Source organism: Pleuronectes platessa, chromosome 13, assembly GCF_947347685.1.
Source record: "Pleuronectes platessa chromosome 13, fPlePla1.1, whole genome shotgun sequence".
In the NCBI taxonomy this organism is placed as follows: Eukaryota; Metazoa; Chordata; class Actinopteri; order Pleuronectiformes; family Pleuronectidae; genus Pleuronectes; species Pleuronectes platessa.
The window spans coordinates 15,584,366-15,605,169 of NC_070638.1; the positions used below are offsets into that span (position 1 = coordinate 15,584,366).

Below are 20,804 nucleotides of genomic sequence, written 5' to 3' on the forward strand. Positions count from 1 at the left end.
ACACACCAAGGTTGTCACGATTCAAATGTAAGATCCAGTCAATTTCGCAGATTAAGCACATTTTTACTATCAAAGCTCAGTTGTTTTTATGAATATATTGCCACTCGCCGGCGCAACGACACCATGCGCTATTGAGAGACTATTTTCATTTTGGATTAGTTGACCGGAAGTTGAGTTTTGGCGCTGAAATGACCATTTAAGTAATGGTTTTGTTTTGAAAGGCTTAGCGGAAATGTAGTGTATGCTAGCTTGATCCAGGTCTGGTTCTTACTTCGCCACCACACAACATCGTGACTCAATGATAACAACGCGGCTCTCATGGCAGCGGCGATCACTTTCTCTATCACCCACAAGTGTGGTGGTGACCATTGGAATGAAAACGGTGGCATGCTTTTATCAATGTATCAACACGTTGCGCCTGCGCCCCGAACCTACGTGTCTTTTCCCCTCCTCAGTGTGAGGTATGTGGCTTTGCTTTAAAACCAGCAGCTGCTTCACAGAGCAGATCCAGAGAAGGACATCAGGCACACGGAAAACACACAGCGACACACCCGCCTCCTGGATCATCCCTCTGGGGCTGAGACCGAGTAATGTGCCGTCGAGAGCCGGATGAGTCGTCTCGGTTCGTTTCTCTTTAATGTGGAAGACGCTCTCTCTCATGCATTCTGAATGATCCCCCGCAGCCAGCTCCACGTATTGAGATGATCTATTTCTGTGATGGCGAAGGGTCTGTTTCCACGGGCCTGGGTGAAAAAGTCTTTCTATTTCCAGGTAATATCTCTGCTCTGCAAAGCGGTTTATAGATGTATAAGTGTGTATAGATATATAGAGCGTTGTGTCAGTGTGTCGTGATGTCGTCGTGCGGTCCCGTCAGGCTGACAGCTGGCAGTGAGCATCCAGCTCCTCGGGCTGCCCTGATGGGGATTGTGGGTTTGTTTCAGAAATACCTGAGGAATGCAGCTGCTGATTAAAGATTAGCCCCAGTGCGGATCCGGAATGATTAGTGCAGATCAGGGTTCAGACCTAATACCACTGACATTGTGTGTAGAGCCTGTGATAATACATAAATACCAGGATTTACAACCCAGGTCCGGAGAGGAACCAGATTTTCTAGTTTTTCATCTCACTTCATTTCACCTTGTCTCCTCCTCACACGTCTGACTTTGGCTCCCAGTTGTGTCAGTAATCCTCTGGGGTGGGATGATGGGGGCTGAACCCACTGGTTTTGGTACCAGTGGCTGGCTGTCAGTAGGTACAGTACAGTAAGGAGCTTATGCAAGAGGAGCAGAATACTGGGTTGCTCTTCGGGGAAGAGTCAACATGTTGGTGCATTACAACATAAACACAGACAGCTTATTACCAACTGGCTCAAGGAGATCGGCCATAGGTCGGGTGTTGAAATTAGGCATCTCATAAGATAAGATACGATACATTTATTGACCCCAAATACATGCACAATCACACGACATGCAGAGTAGGGAAATTTGTCTTCTGCTTTTGTCCCATCTGGTGAACATCACAGGGCACACAGAGCAGTGGGCAGCCATGCACAGCGCCCAGGGAGCAGATGTTGGGGGTGCCTTGCTCAGGGGAACTTAGACAGTGGGGGTAGGGAGAGTGCTCTTTGGACTTTGGAACAGATCCGGCAGTTGTCCTGGCAGGTATGTTGAATTGTCACCGCGAGGAATCGACCAGCGACCTTCCAGACCGATGTCCGTAACTTTCTGCCCATAGTCCAATTATTCTGCCACTAGTCCTGTGCTTGTTAACGTATTTCTTATTAGGACAGAGGTAGATGAATATGTGTTCTACGTCCTCACTGTGCACACGCAATGCATAAACCATATGTCATAGTTTTGTGATATTGCTACTGATGAAATTATATTAATTTATGGTATTCCATAGTCCAGCCCTACGTCCTATCTCTCGCTCAACACACTCCCATTCATACTCAGACATGTGCAGAGGTGGTTCTGTACATAGAAAAAGCAAGCCCCACATGAATACATTTTTGGCCATGCTTGTCTGTAGTTTTTAAATAGTGTTCTGTCAGTTGACATGCTTGCTGTTTAAGTTGAAAGGTCACTCTCGAACCAGTCAGTATTCCTTTTTGCATTCAGTTGAAAGGTCAATACATCCATGGGATGCAAAGTCTGACTTGTACCAAATCTAAAGAGGGGTTTTGTAAAGGGGTCTGCTGGTCAATGGCAGTGGTGGGGGTATCCAGATCTGTTGCAGGACACGGGTTCTGCTTTGTGCTAAGGTCCACAGGCCCGTTCCTCATGGCAACATGACTTTTAATGGATAACTTTGCAGAGAAATACCCGAGGCTTATTTTTGAGGTTTTAGTTTTACCAAAGATTTCGGGTTAGCTGCTTTTGGCCCAAACCTGCCATCCACAAATGTATGAAACAGCCATTGTACTGCACTGAACCTGAATATCCTCCTGACTCAAGTAGCACAAACCGCTTTTGAATTTCAAAGCTTTTTTTTGTTTGGAAGTAGCAGAGTTTAAAAAGCCACATGAAAGCTCAGCTGGGTATTATGTGAATATCCCTCATGCTTTTAGAAGTCAGTTTGATCTTTGGTACCCGCATTGTAGTTCTTATGTGCTGCAGCATTTACCCTGTCATGAGGGTTTAACGACCTTTTCCTTCATGTGGTGTGTTGGGTCGTTGATGTCTCAGGTGCAAACAAGGAGACGCAAACTGCCGAGGACAGTCAGCTCTGTCCCAAGGAGCTCTGTGGAGGAGGTGGATGAGAACAAACTACTGACACCCTCCAATTCCTACTTGAAACTCTGAGGGCAGCTCATTTAGCCGCAGGCTCTTCCGCCGGCCGCGTGTGAAGATGTGATACTGCCGGTCTTTTGTGTGCGCTGCAGTGACTGGTCCTCAGGATAGTGGATATGCGGGTTGATGCAGGGTAACTGAATCTAACTGTTGACAGCTGGTAACACAACATGCATGATGGGTCTTGGACTATGTGCTTTGCATATCTTATTCAAATGTAAAGGTTTAGCTTCCTGTGCTGCTCATCAACATCTCCTGTTACTGTCAGTAACTTTCTCTCTCTGCCACTTCAGCTGTGGACAGTGGTCAGTGTGTGCCTTTCTAGTTTAGGTGCGATATTTTCCATTCGACTCTTTTTTTTGGTGCATATTAACCTCCGTTTATATGATAGTATTCAACCATTTTGGGATCAACTAAGAGGATCTCATGTGATCTTACCTAGGACCATCGCTACATCATAGATTCCAGGAAAGAGAGAATGCTGTGAAGGATCAGAGGGAGTAGCTTCTCTGCTCCCCGTTTCTTTTCTTTCAACTTCTAATCTTGGTCATGTGTTTGCAGAGAGGCCTCATCAAAGAGGCACACATGACTCAATGTCACTTCCCCGTTACGAACTGCCTCATGTCTTGCCATATTGTCTGTGTGTCTAATGCACATGCAGTTTCTGCACACATTCATGCATCCCAGAGGATCTGAAAGTAGCCTGTAGTTGCTCTGCACTCCCCCGATGGCGCCTGTTCCCTCCCCGGAGGCCCCACTATCTTTTTGTTCATCTCCTTAGGACACAGAGCGTTTGAAAACATGGCAGCTCTGCAGAGGAGACCCCTCTCGAGTTCTAACTTGAAGCCACTGTCCAAACACTAACAGAAATGCACCAGAGGGAATGGGAGACAGTGAAGTCTGGTTTTCTCTTTGTTTTTTTGTCGTTCGCAGTGGGAATGTTTTTATATCTTTTATCGGACCACACTCAATGAAGAGGCCCTGGACCTCATCAGAGGTATTCATCATTTTCAGAGCCCAAAATCCAAATCAAAACAATTGAGCCAAAAATGATGATTGTAGATCAACCATCTGTGGGTGTCCTGCTGTAACTGGCATGGACCTAAAACAGAAAAATCTCCAGTCCCGTCTGTGAAGATCACAGAGCATCAAACATAGAAAAGCTTTTGACTTGATGCCTTCCTCATTGGGTCCAATATGTTTTATGGGGGGATTTGGAAATCCTAATAGAGAAACGCAGCGATCTTCTGTAACACACACAACATCAAGTATATCTGCCATGTGAGAGTGATGTGCAGTTACAGTCCCCTGAGATAAAGTCGCACACGGTGGCTGAAACAACAACGTTGACCTAAATTAATTTTCACTGCTCCACTACAGCTACCAGATTTATGCTCCGCATTACAATAGTCACATAATGAATTTACTGCTGAAATGACCATTTTAATAGCTAATTGTCAACTGACAGAATATCAGCCCCAATAAAAATGGACACACTTTTTGTACTTTTTAACGTAAATGGAAAACTTGAACACAAACACATAATTCTGCACAGATGTTCACGATCCCCAGAAGATGAATCCTAAAGACTTTTAGTAAACTTCTGACATTTCTGTACATTTAACCACCAGGTCAAATCTGCTATTGACTATTTAACTTTACCTAACTCGTGCAGCCACGCAGCCAGCATGGTTACTGGCACTTGATTTATTCAAGGACTGCCTTTACTGCTCGAATTAAATTGGAATCATTTATAAATTCCCATAAACTTCAAATTGATTCCAGTCGTAATAACAGTAAAGTTTTGCTCTCGGCAGTGCTCGCTTTATGTGTCATGTCACAAATGGAGGTGAAGTGTCTGCTGCTGTTTAGGAGCAATTTAATGCAAGGGCTGTGGTGGCATTTAAATTGGATTTATTTCTTCGCACAGTAGAGTAAACAAATAAATAAAAGTTCATTAAAAACTCTCATAAACAGTCATGAGATAAATCATTACCTTGCGGTTCTACTTGTACTGTGTCTTGTTCTGATCTTTTCAAAAGTGTTTTCCTGTCTCTAGATTGTGTCCTTTTTTGCGAGTTTGCATTTTTTGTGAATCCAAGGATTTGTAATGTCACCTTGAGGAAGGTGTTTTTTCTGAACGAGTGAATGTTTCTGTGTTTTAGGATCACATTTCTAGTTTGTGTCCGTGTAAAGAGTAGGTACTTAAAATTCCATTATCTTGCATAATGTCACAGAATCAACAGAACTTCTTTGTGTGTCATGTGATGTGTGCATCCCATGACACAAGATGTCATTCTTTTTTTTTTTTTTGCTGCAGCCGTAACCGGAAAGGCATGACATGTCAGATCTGCCGGATCTGCACCTCTAAGACTATTTTCCACCTTAATTAGTGATTGTTGCACATGGCAACAACTCACCCAGCCAGTACCTTATTATGGCACACCCTGTAACATAATAGGTCACCATGGCAACCCATTATGTGATCAGGGTTAGTTAGCGATTGCAAACATCTTGCTTGGAATCAAGAGTCTTTTGTTGCACTCTCTGTATACCCCGGATATTCCAGTGACGTTAGTATTACCGGGAGGACACAGTAGCCGGGGGAGCACACTTCCCTTTTGGATCCATCTTTGTGTTTCTGCTCATCGTTCATAGGCTCGAATCTCCTTTGTTCGAGTGAAGTACCTTTTCCTGACATGGCTGACCGTGCTGGTGGGGAGCTGGGTACTGTATGTGCAATATTCCGCCTACACAGAGGTGTGCAGAGGACACGAGTGCAAGAACGCGATTGTGAGTATTGCCTTTATTCGATCATCTCATTTATGTGATTCAGACCAAGTCATTTCGAATGCAAAAAAATGCAAAAATCATTCAATGAGCACTACGTGGACAAAAGGCTGTTACTGTATTGGATCAAGTCAACACTAGAATTGTTTGTGGTTTGAAAATGACACGATTCTTCTTCAGGGCGTAATCTGAGATCTTTGTGGTGACTACAATGTGATGTGATCTCTTTTATGAGACCTGGAAATGTAATATTCCAGCTTAATTCTAAATGTTACACACTCTGAAAATAATATATTGGATGATAGAGTTACAAGGAGGCACACTGCATTTTCTCTCTCTCCAAGTGTGATCAATACAGAAAGGGGATCATCGATGGCTCCGCCTGCAGCAGTCTGTGTGACAAAGAAACCCTCTACTTGGGCAGGTGTCAGTCAACACTGCCAAACAAACAGGTAACTTCTTTAATCTGTTACAAGTATAACAGAGACCCTAACCCCTGATTAAAGCGTGGCTGAGTGGTTCTGACCTATTCTGCCTCCTCCCTGTTGACCAGGTATACACAGGAAGCTGGGGAGACCATGACGGAATCATCCGCTGTAAACTGGGGGAGCTTTTGCACTACGAGCTGGGCGAGGAGCCGGAGCCTCGGAGGGAGATACCCGTGTTCGACAAGCCCACTAAAGGCACATCGGTGGAGAAGTTCAAAGAAATGGTCTTTAACCACCTCAAGGTAAACGTTGGCGTGGGTTAGAAATGTTTGGAGAGAAGCAGGTCTGTGTCGTGACAGACTGAAGCCTGACACAACAAACTTTTGTCTCGTCCTTCTCCATCTCTCAGTCGAAGCTTGGAGAGCAGGCCAACCTCGCCAGCCTCGTCAGCCAGATCCTGTCTGTCGCCGATGGCAACCGAGACGGACGGGTGTCCCTGCCAGAGGCTCGCTCCACGTGGGCCCTCCTGCAGATGGACGAGGTACAAAAATACATGTGGTGTCATTGTGGAAACACAACTAAACACGACAGACAGCTTCATCAGATTTCTTGCTTTGTTCTCTGAGGTGCTGCTGGGCCTGCTGCTCCAGGACCGGGGACACACTCCTCGCCTCATGGGCTACTGCGGGGACCTGTACATGACCGAGCGAGTCCCCTACGGGCCCCTGTACGGTTTGTCTCTGCCGTGGCCGCTGGTGGCCTGGGTGCCGAGCAGCTTGCAGCGCACCATAGACCAGTGGTTCACGCCTTCTTGGCCTCGCAAAGCCAAGATATCCATGGGCCTGCTGGAGCTGGTAGAGGACATCTTCCATGGCACATACGGCAGCTTCCTGATCTGCGACCTCGCCGCCGCGCACTTCGGTTACACTGACCGCCACGAGATCCGTCTCACCAACACCGGAGCCGTGGTTTCTGAGGACGAGTTCAGACGCACCATGCGTGTGCTGAAGTGCGAGACAGATGCTGACTGCGTGTACGGGGTGGACTGCCGGACGTCATGCAACGTGTCGGAGAAGCGTTGCAGGGAGGAGCCCATCCAGCCCAACTTGGCGAAAGCATGCGGTGCACTTAAGGACTACATCCTGCGTGGGGCGCCGTCAGCGATGAGGGAGGAACTGGAGAGGCAGTTGTACGCCTGTATGGCTCTGAAGGGTAACGCTGGACAGATGAACATGGAGCACTCGCTAATCCTCAACAACCTGAAAGCTCTGCTGTGGAGACAGATCTCTCACACCAAGGACTCGTGACGAGGAGAAGAAATCTTTATCAGTTCCTCACGTAGAGCTGAGTATTGAAAATGCTGTGATATAGAAGCTGCAAATTTAAAAGAGTCATTTTTACCAACTCTTAACAACATAATCTGAGTGATGGAGACTCTACCTCCTCTGACCCAGTCACAGAGGTTCGGGGTCTGGATTTACATTAGCTGAAATGAATTGAACTAAATGATAGCATGTTGCCATCACTCACACAGACACGTTATATTGTATTGTTCACAACTGTGGAATGTTTCATGAGTTAATGAGTTACTGCTGGACAAAGAGCTGAGAGACTCAATCTCTGTTTTTATCACAGATGTGTGGGTTAACTGAGAAGAGTTTATTCTATTTGGGAAAACAAGGATTAAGTCAGTGATGGTTGTGCAAAAGCTCAAATTTGTGTACTGAAATTACACTACATTTATTTATCCCCCACAATTCAACACAAGATATTTTTCCACAAAAAGGTTGAAAAATTCCTATCTCGCAACGTTTAGGAATATGAAGAATTCATTTCTGGATTCACTCTTTGATTCTGATCTGCACCCAAATTGAATGGGTTCAATTTGGGTCGTGCTCAAGCTGCTCACAAAATTTCATGGAAATCGCTTTAGTACTTTCCTACTTTAGTACAAACAAATGAAAATAAGTCAAATTAAAAGCTGAGATTTGTGAGGGAATTGAACAAATAATTGAATAACTGGATCCAGTGACAAAGATCAACGACGCTGTTCATGGTGGCTCTTCTGGTAGTTGTCACTCATCTGTATGATGAAGTGTTGGCAGCTGATTAGCTTAAATGTGATGGTATTCATGTGTCAGTACTGCACAGGGTTCATACTGTGCCTCAGTGTACTTCATCATACTTCAAGTTTTCCACCTGTAAGTGAATCATCAATGCTGCATCAACGACAGAGAAAATAATGTATTTAATTTGGTCTGTGAATGTTATCTACTTGTACTTTTCACTGATAAAAGCATTTGTGGTAATTGTACTGTATCACCTTGTTTATTGGGGATTTCATCTGTCACAGTGCCAGAGGTCATGCTGAAGTCGTTCTCTGATGAATGTTAACTGCTGGTGACCGTGGAGAAGTTCAGCCACACATTTCAATGATACATAAAGACAAATTCTCTATATATTTTCCATGGTCCCCTCCAGAAGTGACAGTGACCATGTTGACAGCCTGATCATCGTTACCAATGCACCTCAGCACAGACATGACCTGTAAAGCACATCAAGCTTGAGGTCAGTGCTGCTGTTTGGAAATTGTAAAAAAAAACAAAAAACGAACATGTTTACTTATTGAAGAAACCAGCATGATTTTGCACAATTAAACTACATACCACTTCACTGTAATGTGTCAAGCATGTCTCATTCTTTCACAATTTGCACTACTTATTAAACTAATACTGGGTTTCGGAGGTTATCACTTTGTTTGTTACACTCATGACTATCACAAGCAAAAAACTAGTAGAGGGCATAAACCTATAAAGGCCCAATAGGCACTTTATGAAACCATATTATAATTCATTAAACTTACACAAGCCCGATTTTCTTAATTTAGATCTTGATTTATTTTGTGAAGTTAAGAAATAGAAATCTCAACTCCATCTTAAACTGAAAGAAAACTGGAGCTTCCCCATTTCAGATATGCACCAAAATGAAATACATACTTCCATCAAGTTGCATAGTGATTATCGTTAGTGATTTCTGCCTAATCCTGTTAATAAACGCAGATGAAAACCTACTTGGCTGAGGTTCAAAACTTGTTTCCTTAATGTACAAGCATCCTCTTCACACAACTAATCTAAAGAACTTGGGACACTCGGAGCACAAACCTCTGCCAGAGCTTATACCACATATTGCCACGTTTAGAGTACAAATTTCCTGGATCAGTAAATGTAATCGATTTTCTGGACCATTCCCCACCCCTCCAAAAACTTTCACTGAAATCTGTTTAGTAGTTTTTAAAAGATCCTGCTGACTATGAAACAAATGCACGTAGATGGAAACACAACCCCCTTGGTGGAGGTAATAATGGACTGAGCCAGACACAAGCATGAGTTTGAAATAAATTTATTTGTCTGAAGTGTGTGTTGTTGCAGCAGGGCCCATCGCCGGGCCTCTAACCGTCCCCTTCTTCTTTCTGTTGTGCTCGTAAGAAGCTGGCCTTTTTCTGGGCGACGCGGTCTTTCCTCTGTGCCAGAGATAACTTGGCGCGATTCCACCTGCCCCGGAAAAAGAGACAATAAAGACTCCATTAACATTCAGCACAGTCATGGAGAGAAAAGTTTGTCTTCTCAGCTTTGGGAGGTTCCCAGTATTTTTCAGCACTTCAAGATGGAGCGGAAGCTAAATTGAGGACGTTTATTTCCCCTGTCCGAATAATGCGACGTGGGTATGTTAAGGTTTTACATTGTCACAATGGGCCTTTTCACAGCCATTTTGACCTGTTACAGCAGGAAAGGCACATAGAAATAATTCAATCTATGACTTCCTTTTTCAGTTTCACAGTCCTGACGTTCATGCTGGCCAACAGTCACAGTAGCACATGTTCGGTTCCTGGACATGTTCAAATGTCTGGTGTGATAAGTTTTTTTTTAAATAATATAAACTTTTCAGTTTTTTCCTCAGGTGTTCACCAGCACTGGCTAAGAGAATTAAAAGTATGGAAATCAGGAACCCACCTCTTCTTTTTGACGTCTTTTTTGGGTTTCTGCTCGTGAACGGGGTTCGATCTGATGGTGGCGTGTGCTTTTTTGTACATTTCTTCTACCTGAAAAGAACAAAAACAGACAAACGGGTGTGTATTTTGTTGTTGTTTATGTTTATGCACTCTACTGCATGCATGTTGATTTGTCTTGCTTCTCTCAGCCCCGTCTTGAAAGGACAGTAAACATCAGCTAATGCAAATGAAGGACCAACTACATTTTGCTCAGTGTGTTTTGTATCATCATCAAGAAGCAGAAAACAAACAGCAGCCATAAGACGGATCAGTTCGGCTGCCTGGAGGACAGGCGCTTAACTGCAATATTTTGCTCAGATAAACACTTTATTATTAAATGGCACATCCTGATGGCCAGTTTGACAATATGAGACTGGACATGAATGAGTGGTATCAGGTTGATGAGGCAACTTATGTTAAACTGTTAGTTTTATGATCAACTACTTCAAATTTCATCCACCAGCTACTTCAGCATAATTTAAGGAATATAAATTTAGGCTATCTGCCCAAAGAGTTGGACATTACACCAGTAACCAAAGTCACAGACGCTTTAACTACGTCTCATACGTGTCCTGTTTTCATGTCGTTAAAATCTTACCGTTTCTGACGTGACTCCATTTTTGATGAAGCGAGAGAACTGTTTCTTGTAGGCGTCCTCATCCTCCTCCATCAGGTATGCCATGTAGTCGGCCACGTTCATGCCCATGATGTGTTTACGGTGCACCTCTGCGTTGAACTCTTTGCTTTCTGTGTCATAACCGGGGAAGCGTTTCAAACTAGAAACAACCAAGAGCAGAGATCACAACACTGTCAGACAACCCAGCATCTCCAAACACTAAATATATTCCCCCATTTGGGTTTCTTTTAAATTGTAATTCTTTCAATGTATTCTTAAGACCTTCAGTGTCATTGTAACAATGTTCAGTTTTCTATAGAGCTCTGCTACATATTTACAATTCAATAAAATCAATAACGTCTGCTTTGGTTCATCTTGCTTCTCTCAGCCCCGTCTTGAAAGGACAGTAAACATCAGCTAATGCAAATGAAGGACCAACTACATTTTGCTCAGTGGGTTTTGTATCATCATCAAGAAGCAAAATAGAACCAGCAGCCATAAGACGTATCCGTTCGGCTGCCTGGAGAACAGGCGCCGATCCGCCACAGGCATCATGATCAGGGTTACATGAGCAACTGTGTTCAACAGTTTGACTAATAACCGAGATTGCTTGTAAATTGCTAACTTGTGCGCTTGCTTGAAAACTGCATAGATAAGACACACAATCTACATTCTCTTATCAGACTCACCTGTGAGGAATGGCCAGCCCTCCGTCGACTGCCCCCTTCAACGCTCCGAAGACCTTGTTTCCCGTGGTGGTTCTGGCCAGGCCTGCGTCCAGGTAACAGGTGAAGGCCCCCGGCTGGCCGTCCACACTCTCTACGTTGAACTCGTCTCCCGTCACCTCCACTTGGCCCTCGTACACCTGGTCCATGCCGAACTTATGCAGCAGCTGAAAAAAGATGGTATACAAACAGAAAACGTGAGAAAGACACTTCACACACTGACACGTTTCACCATTGCGTGTGCTGTTTTTTTTACAATCCAGTGATTTAATTGATCTGACAAATTGGACTTCTGGGAAATTGCAACTTCAGCACACAACTCAAAACACGTGTTGTCTGTAGTGACACCTGCAGCTCACTGTGTGTTCTTACCCTGCGGGCCAGGAGCAGCCCTGTGCAGTAGGCTGCAGCGTAGTTAGTGAGGCCTACAGTGATGCCATATTTGGGCAGTTCGTGGGAGTAGGCCGCACACACAATCTGGTCTCCTTCAATCTTTGCATAGGCGATCTGGACAGGAAATAAGGAGTTTGTTTTAAATCTGGTCATTTAAACATTGTGATCACAATTTAGTGAGTTTGACTGGAGTCCTGCAGTTACTGACCTGGCAGCAGATGTCCCTGTTAGAAAACCGGACGATCATGCGGTACTTGGGCGTGTTGTACTTGTTCTTGTCCTGCACCACCAGGCGCTTGCGAGCGTAGAAGTCGGTTTTCCCCTCTGATAAAAAAAACAAAAGGAACTATTAATGGAGATTAATAAGCGCTTGACTCAATGACGTACGCTCAGTGCGGATCCTGTAGCGCTGACGTGCAGTAATTACCTCTCCTCCTCCTGAACTTCACTTCATACCTCTTGAAGTAGGACTTGTTCTTCACCACTTTGACGAAACCCTGAGGAGAGCAGGCAGCGTGTTAGCATGCTAGCTAACATCGACCGAAAAGAGTGGGGAACCACACAGGCAACACTACATGGCCACATTTGTAGCAGACTTCCGTGTGGACGTTGTCCCACAGAGGGGATTTAGTTCGTCTGCAAAAGCTCAGTGTTTGTGAATGAGTGTTTGAGATCCAGCATGGCAGGAGGTCAGCTGAGGTTTCATCCGCCATGAAGTGCCACGCTGGAGCTCAACACTTCACCGGCCTGGAGCAAACCAACAGGCCGCAAACATCCACAAACATCTGAGCCTGGAACAACTGCAAACACTTCACCACCGCCCCACACACATTTAAACACCCAGACCGACCGCTCTGAGTTTATATATAAAGTCAAAGTGTCCTATTTACGCACCATTTTATGTTGCTTGTCGTCCTCTTCCTCCTCAGCTCAGCCTCTATCTTCGGGCTGCGGAAGTCTGACGTTTCTAGTCTTCCGCAGCCCGATTTCTCGCCAGGAGCCGGCAGCGCCCCCTGCTGCACCGGAAGTCAGCAGCATGTGTGGCCTAGAGGGGGCAGCAGCCACACAGACAGCAGGAGCTCACTGGCCTTCTGCAACACTGATTCAGTCAGGTTTCTTCTCTCTGATGAAGGTTATGACTAAATGATTTGATACAAACACACAGTGGGGTTTAGTGTTTTATTTATTTGTTGTGATTTATTTTTAGTGTGTCCTGTAAAAACAATAATAATAAAAATCCTGAAAAAGCTTTTGAAAGTAAATCTAAAAGGAACAATCAATGACTATTATTATATATCCTCTGTAGAATGGGCCGCAGTCTGATTTAAGGGATCTACTGAGAACATACTGTTGGAATAAGCCTATAAATAAATAGAAGAAATATAACATTCGTATCAATAATGCGGATCCACAAACAGGATCCTGGCGTAGGTGCCTCGACTCCCCTGGCACCTACGCCAGGATCCTGTTTGTGGACTTCAGCTCCGCATTCAACACCATCTCCCCAGCTCTTCTCCAGGACAAGCTGACACAGCTGAGCGTGCCTGAGCCCACCTGCAGGTGGATCACTAACTTCCTGACCGACAGGAAGCAGCGCGTGAGGCTGGGGAAGCTTGTCTCTGAGACCCGGACCATCAGCACTGGAGCCCCACAGGGCTGTGTGCTCTCTCCTCTCCTCTTCTCCCTCTACACGAACAACTGCACCTCCAGCCATCCCTCTGTAAAACTTCTGAAGTTTGCTGACGACACAACCCTTATTGGATTAATTTCCAATGGGGACGAGGCCGCCTACAGAGAGGAAGTAAACAGCCTGGCTTCCTGGTGCAGCCAGAACCACCTGGAGCTGAACGCTTTAAAAACTGTAGAGATGGTAGCAGATTTCAGGAGGAGCCCAGCTCAAACCGTCCCTCTCACCATGTGCAACTCCCCAGTTAAAACAGTGGAGTCATTCAGATTCCTGGGGACGATCATCGCACAGGACCTGAGATGGGCGGAGAACATCACCTCCATCATCAAGAAGGCCCAGCAGAGGATGTTCTTCCTGCGGCAACTGAGGAAATTCAGCATGCCGCGGAAAGTGATGGTTGAGTTTTATACAGCCATCATTGAGTCCATCCTCACCTCATCCATCACCGTCTGGTTCGCTGCCTCCACTGCCAAGGCCAAGGGCAGACTGCAGCGGATCATCCGGTCAGCTGAGAAGGTCATCGGCTGTGACCTGCCGGCTCTCATAGACCTGTTCCACTCCAGGACCAGTAGGAGAGCCCGCAAGATCATTGCTGATCCCTCCCATCCCGCTCACCACCTGTTCCAGAGACTCCCGTCCGGAAAAAGGTTCCGGGCCATCAGGACGAAAACCTCGCGTCACCTGAACAGTTTTTTCCCCATGGCAGTGGGGCTCACAAACAAGCCCCCTGCATCACACTGACTCTGCTGACCCCCCCACCCCCCACCCACCCTTGCACATAATTTCTAACTCTATATTACTGGCACTATTACCAATCTCTGCACCTTAAAACCGCACGTAACTCTTTAACTGTATATACTGTTGTTTTTTTTATATTGTTATATTGTTCAATATTGTGTTTTTTTTAATTTGTTGTTTGTAAAGTGCACCAACCACACCAAGACAATTTCCTGTATGTGCAAATATACATGGCAATAAAAAGAATTCTGATTCTGATTCTGATTCTGATTCTGAATAATAACTAGAAGTCACCACTCATGATTCAGGGACATAACATATCAATAATTGTGAAATAAGAATAAGTGAGGCCTGTTGACTTTCAGTGACAGTTGGTGAAGTTACTTTTCTTGGTGTTACAGTAGCAACTGTTGTGAAATCAAGCTACTCAGGAAAATGCCGCTGGTTTGGACTGGAACAAAAATAAATGGTGAAATCTCCTAGGCTTTGATTTTTCATCCAGGCTGAGGTCACATTATTCGATTACTAAATCTGAAACTCAGCTGAATTTTGGCTGAGCTGGCTGTCCAATAGCATTTATCTCATATTTATACTTTGCTCAGAGTTCATTCACTATGTACGCTCGAAAAACTTGATAGTGTAAACATGAAATATTCCCATTTTGCTGGTTGAATAAATGGTAAAGTATAATATAATACAGATTATTTTTTGACAAAACTTTTTCTGAGAGATAATCCAACCGTTACTTTATCTAATACAGAACAACCCCTTCAAGAATGCCGTGCATTATGTCCAAAGAAAGGTTGTTGCAAATATTGAAGAACTGAAGGCTATTGAGATTTGAATTTTCTTTGCAAAACCATAACCACCATGCCTCTATGCTCTGCGTGACACTTGTTCCTGCAACTTCTGTATTATCTTGTAGACTGTGAAAGTCAGCTTGAAATGACAAAGAGTTTGCTGCATAATCACTTTGACGAAAATCTTTCTCATGAATATCACTTGAAACCTGAATATGGTGAAAACTGATGCCTACAACGTTCTCGTCCACAAGTGAACTTGAACCTGGAGCTAGGATAGAAACTGTGATAAATTCTTAAATGGGTAATCAATGATCAGCAAGCCACTTGAACGGCCTGACAGATGAAACACTCCTACAGAGTACAGAGCTGAAGTCGTGAACATGTCTACCACAGAGGTTTCTTAGTCAGGGTACCAGCAGCAGATGTCGTTAAAAAGTATGAATCATATCTACGAACAAAATTGACAATGTCACTGACCAGTCCGAAGCCATTTTCACACATGCGCAGTGCAGAGACTTTACCCGGTTGAGCTTCATGTGTGAACACATCAGCCGCACCAGACTTCAAACTGACTTTACCCAGCCCGCTGGATGCTGATCTGTATTATCTTAAATAGTTTCTTTCCTAAACTATTTTGTCACAGTAGTCAGACGGGGACGTAAACGGGTTTAACAATATATGTTAAAATGAAAAATCCAGAGTATTTATTACCACACTACTGATATTGCTGAATATATTTACCATAAATGGCATTGCATGGCATGGTACAGCACGACACTACACTTAACCATACTACACTAAATGGCACAGCACAGCACAGCATGGAATGGTGTGGGCTGCAGTGTGGGGTAGATTAGCATGGCCTGCCATGGCATGCTATGGCATGGCACGGCACAGAACAGTATGTATGGCAAAGCACTGTATGGGGCATGTCCTGGTATATGACAAGGTATGACACGGCACAGCATGGCATGGTATGGTGAGGAGTGGTGTAGTATGGCATGGCAGTGTGGGGCCATGGGTGACTTTGATGAAGCCAGATAGTTAATCAGGAGACTAACTCTAACTTACCCGATCAACAGCCACTGAAGAAAACAGGAAGCTGGATCTTCTGCTTTTCTGCTCGAGTGTGACAGATAATAATCCCTCGCTGTCACTCTCGGTGCAGATGTTCTCTACATTAGATAAGAAAAAGTCAAAGTCACTCTTGGGGACAGCTTTTCTTTCTCGCCCGCACTCTCGAGCTGTTGTTTCTGCAGAACTGATTTCACAACGAAGAGCTGTCCAGTCATCCCTCTGCAGCCGTGGTCAGCAGTTCATCAGGGTGCGCACTGGGAGTGGAGGGTGTGACGGGGCTGCAGGAGTGACACCGATAATCAATACGGTCACTTCCTGATCTAACTCCGTCAGTGAGTTGTCTCACAGAAAAATCTGCAAGGACGTCCACCAGCGAGTGCTCGGCTTCACCCTAAAAGTGACAAAATGGAACAGAGAGAAGAGAGAAACAGTGAGAAAACAGCAGAGTGGAAATGACTTGCAGAAAGTCACACATCAACATATGTGTTCGAGGCTCACCACAGATAAGAAGACTATTCACACGTGACACTATTCTGACTAAATGCTTATTGCCTTTAGTTTCATTTGATCCAGACAATGTAAAGATTATGATTTTTTTCCCCTCCGCCAAAAAGCTGCATGTCACCATCTTTAAGAGAGTGATAAATAATTCCAGGGTCTGCCCTTTGTCTGGATTTGCGCCAAAATATGTAACTGTAAAGTGGCTGAAAAGAGCTTACCCTATTCGCAACCACAATAAAATCTGCTGGATCCGGATTTTTTATGATAACCTCACAGCACCTTTAAAAACAGGGTGTAACAGAGTGCTCGGACAGACAAAGCAGACTCAAGATACTACTCATGCTCTCCCATTAATAAAAACGGTGCATGAATAAGAGCAATACGAGGACAGCATCACATAAAAGCAGTAAAAACGAATTAAAAGAATAGTGACAATGAAAAGAATCGGACGACATTAAATAAGAGAAAAGAATAAAAGAAATAAAATGTAAAAAGATGAAACTTGAACATCACATAAAGACAAATCTGTAAAAATGGGTTTTAAGAAGTCATTTAAAAGAAGTCACTGATCCTGTGAGCGGTATCTCCTCAGGCCGGTCATTCCCCAAAAAAATTACCTACAGACTTGAGGGAGGAGCTGAGGCTGCGAGGTTCATATAGGGTCAACATTTCTGTTGTGTAGTTTGGAATGAGGCAAGTATTAAAAGTGACTGGTAGAATCTTAAAATCAATTCTAAACCAAAGAGAGAGCCACTGGTAAGAAGATTGGGGGGGATACGTTGTTGTCTTATTAAAACCAGTAAGAGAATAGGAGGCGAGATAGTGACTCTTGGTTCAGAGAGGAGGGGGTTAGAGTTGGACAAGTAATGTCATCTGCACCTAATTGTATACATTCCTTTATATCAGTTCCCTAAATACGCCTGATTTGATCTAATTTCATGCATTAGATCAAATGCCCTGAGCCACTGGTGAAAATTACTTATAATCCTGATCCACACCAAAATGTAATGGTTTCTCTCTTGGCCCATGTCTCATCTTTCACAGAATTTTGTGGGAATCTGTTCAGTTGTTTATGGGCTGAAAAACTAACAACCAAACGGACAGAGGTGAAAACATAATCAGTGGATACACATAATCAATTCAGAATCCCAAATCGAAAAAATTCAGATTCTGAAATAGTTCAACCTTGATTTGGCTGATTAATTTGTCCAACTTGTGTGTGCTGGTCCACCCCAAAATTGAATTGCTTCTTTCATCATGACCCATTTCCCATCCGTACACCGAGTTTGGTGAAAGCCCGCACTTTAGTTTTTGCGTAATCCTGCTAACAAACTAACAAATGGACAGGGTTGAAACCACAATTGGCCACATGCACACACTACATCAGCTTGTCAACACTTCAGAGTAAGAAAATAAAGTGGATACCAAGTATAGTTACAGCTTTTGGTCTTGGGTGACACAAAGCACGTATCACACCCCTCGAACTCAGCAAAATCAGTTCTGCTGAAACTAAATTGAGTTCTGCTAACTTTAACACCAGACAGAATATATTTCAGGCGCAGCAGAGATGGTGCGAGATGAAGTTTCGGTGTGAAAGGCCAGCCTGTGTTTTTCGCTACCCTCCCATGTGACAGTGGGTTTTACACCCTGAAACAGACAAGAGTGTTGTTTTCTGTGTGACAGATATGTGAACGAACCGAGGCACCTACGATTTCCGAGCATCGGCTTCACGAAAAACAAGAACATGATTTCTAAAAAGAAAGTATCAAGTGCATTTCGCTGGCGTACAGACAAAAGTAATTTAAAAAAACAACACAGGAAATAAATAAATGCACAGACACAAACATGATCCGAGGGCTTATTTAGAACTGTGACCTCTGACCTTTCAAACGGCTCTCTGCACAGCGACACAATGACCAGGAAGCTCTGAGCAGGTTTCTTCACATCCACACTCCAACGTCCCCGATGAGTTTCTAAGTATTTGGGGGGAAATTTACAACCAGAAACGGGCTGGTTGCAAACAGGCGGGGGTGGGGGGGGCTGATCATAGTGATGGATGAGGGAGATGATTTGTGGAGGGAGATGATTTGTGGAGTGTTTACTGCATAAATCCACACGACCTGCAGTTTGTGTTCAGGGTTTCTTCTCTCTGTTTCTTCTATCGTAGCCAAGCTGAACCTGGATCAAAGTTTTGGGATCTGCCAGCGCCAAACAGAGTCAAATCAGGTGAATCAACATAAATCAGTTTTTTTCGGTAGAAGAGACACAAACTCTTCTCGTGCGGAAGAATTTTGGAGCAAAGTAAGCGAGAAAAACAAGATGTTTGCCGACATTCAGAGCAAAAGAAGAAGTCTACTTGCGGTCAGCAGCGTCCAGTAAATCATTCATTGTGTTCACACTCGGTCCCTATCTGGTGGCTGCAGTTGGGGCCAGCTGAGAGCCCGATTACATTCGCCCCACCACTCCCATGATGGTGGGGGGGAAACGACTAAAATCAGATTGCAGCAGTAAGTAGAGAAAGGGACAGAGGTGGTTTTAGAGCGAGGGCTGTTGCACTGTGGTTGCAGTTCCTGGGCCAGAGGAACCTGTGAGGGGATGAGATAGCGTCATGTGGTTTTCATTGAGATGCCACCGCAGAGCGGGGCTGCGGAGGTGAGCGCTCACGCTCAGCGTCTGGGACCCGAACAAGGGAAAGTCAGTTTACCCACAAGCAGCTATAATGGCATTAAATCATCGCTTGGAGTCCATCGAATGAAATCATTCTTCCATGATTAAGATCTGCAAGAAAAGTCAAATGAATGACTTTAAACACTTGAAATGTTTTGTTTTTGTTTTTCACTCAAGACGAAAATGTATTTTATTTTCATTTGGCAACACTTTGACTTAAAGTGAGACTGTGTAACTTCAGAAATACTTTTAATATTTTTTCCTTTTTTGACTCCCAGGTCTTATCATTAATATCAAGTTTGGCTCTTTGGCTCTTTCATTTTCAGATTTTGGATTCTAACTTGAATATGGGAGTAACTAATGCCTTGTTAGAGGATTGTGCTCTAGTTGGCAAAGTGAGGCTAATGTTAGCCTGTGCTAGCAAACTTTACTTTGATATTGCAACACAGCAGTAAGTGAGGTAGAAGGCCACATTGATGCCATGGTTTTCTTTCACTGTGCTACTGTTTGCATTTATCATTCTGTAGTAATTGTTACATTTTACTGCACTTCATTCTCCTGGTGGAGGGATCTCTCACTTGCAACTCTCTCTGAGGCTTCTACATGTTCAATCCCAGGTTAAAAGAGTTTACTCCCTCTTGTTGAGATTTAAGGGCAGAGGATGTTGCATCTTGTTAAGCTCTCTAGTAACGTGGCACCTCAAGACTTCTTTTGACCCAGACAAAATTGATGTGAAAAATTTCAATTAAAATTGCCCACTTCAGCAAATGTGAAGCAAGTCTCGCAAAACAAAACTTAACCTTAATTTGGCAAACATGAGGTGCTCTAGGCAAGATGGGACCTAGGTGTGAACCTAGAGTGGCCCATGTGGTAAATGGTGACTATGGCACAAAAGTAATTTGGGCCAACTTTAACACCTAGGGGTTGACATGTGGTATTGCTCTGGCTTACTTGAGGCTCATCTAACAAACAAGAGCAAGAAGCCAAAGTGCCATCATTCTGTACAGCATGGGTGCCGGATGTGGGCCAAAACTACTTTGCTTTATGGGAATGAGGCAAATACAGATTTGTGAATGTGTGCTACACCAAAAACTTTGATTGATGAGTGAATCACAATGGCCACTTCTGACTCAATCAGGCTGCAGCGTAAAAAAATCAAGACAATGTTCTGACAAGCGGCCGTGCTCTGTTCTCCACTCATCGACATTCACACACATGTGGTAGGAAGGCTTCTGCCTTTGATGTATTTTAAACCATGAGGGGCTCTCGCAGTCTCTCTCTGACCCAAACAGGGCTCGAGGTTGATCTTGAGAACATAAACTCAGGTCTTTATTTAACCACGCGGCTGTGATCTGCACTTTCGACAAGGCAGACTCGACAAACTGCTGCTGCAAAGAAGCAAAGCGATCAAATACAAGAACGACTCTCCTCTCATCCTCCTCCCCCCCAATCAAATTGATCACAGCCCCCCCACCTTGATGAGAATCAAGGCCTGCGAGGGGGGAAGAGGAGGTGGTGGCGTGCACGACAGGGAGGGTG

The 20,804-nt window shown here is 44.2% G+C and overlaps 2 protein-coding genes across 3 annotated transcripts; one reads left to right on the forward strand and one right to left on the reverse strand.

Moving 5' to 3' along the window:
• The first annotated feature begins 214 nt into the window (after window positions 1-214).
• dipk1aa (divergent protein kinase domain 1Aa) lies at window positions 215-8,684 on the forward strand. Of its 2 annotated transcripts, XM_053437150.1 has the most exons (7): window positions 215-773; window positions 2,666-2,753; window positions 5,451-5,585; window positions 5,927-6,034; window positions 6,136-6,312; window positions 6,420-6,551; window positions 6,637-8,684. In XM_053437150.1, exons 1-7 carry the CDS (start codon window positions 718-720, stop codon window positions 7,315-7,317), a joined length of 1,377 nt encoding a protein of 458 aa, XP_053293125.1. In that variant the 5' UTR covers window positions 215-717; the 3' UTR covers window positions 7,318-8,684. The 2 variants fall into 2 exon arrangements, with proteins under 2 accessions (XP_053293125.1, XP_053293124.1); XM_053437149.1 differs by lacking the exon at window positions 2,666-2,753 and having other exon boundaries at window positions 221-771.
• A 709-nt stretch (window positions 8,685-9,393) lies between these two features.
• rpl5a (ribosomal protein L5a) lies at window positions 9,394-12,820 on the reverse strand. The gene is made up of 8 exons (XM_053437151.1): window positions 12,687-12,820; window positions 12,220-12,289; window positions 12,001-12,116; window positions 11,772-11,906; window positions 11,364-11,566; window positions 10,657-10,834; window positions 10,021-10,109; window positions 9,394-9,561 (listed from the first exon to the last, which is right to left on the reverse strand). Exons 1-8 carry the CDS (start codon window positions 12,687-12,689, stop codon window positions 9,459-9,461), a joined length of 897 nt encoding a protein of 298 aa, XP_053293126.1. The 5' UTR covers window positions 12,690-12,820; the 3' UTR covers window positions 9,394-9,458.
• Between the last annotated feature and the right edge of the window lie 7,984 nt (window positions 12,821-20,804).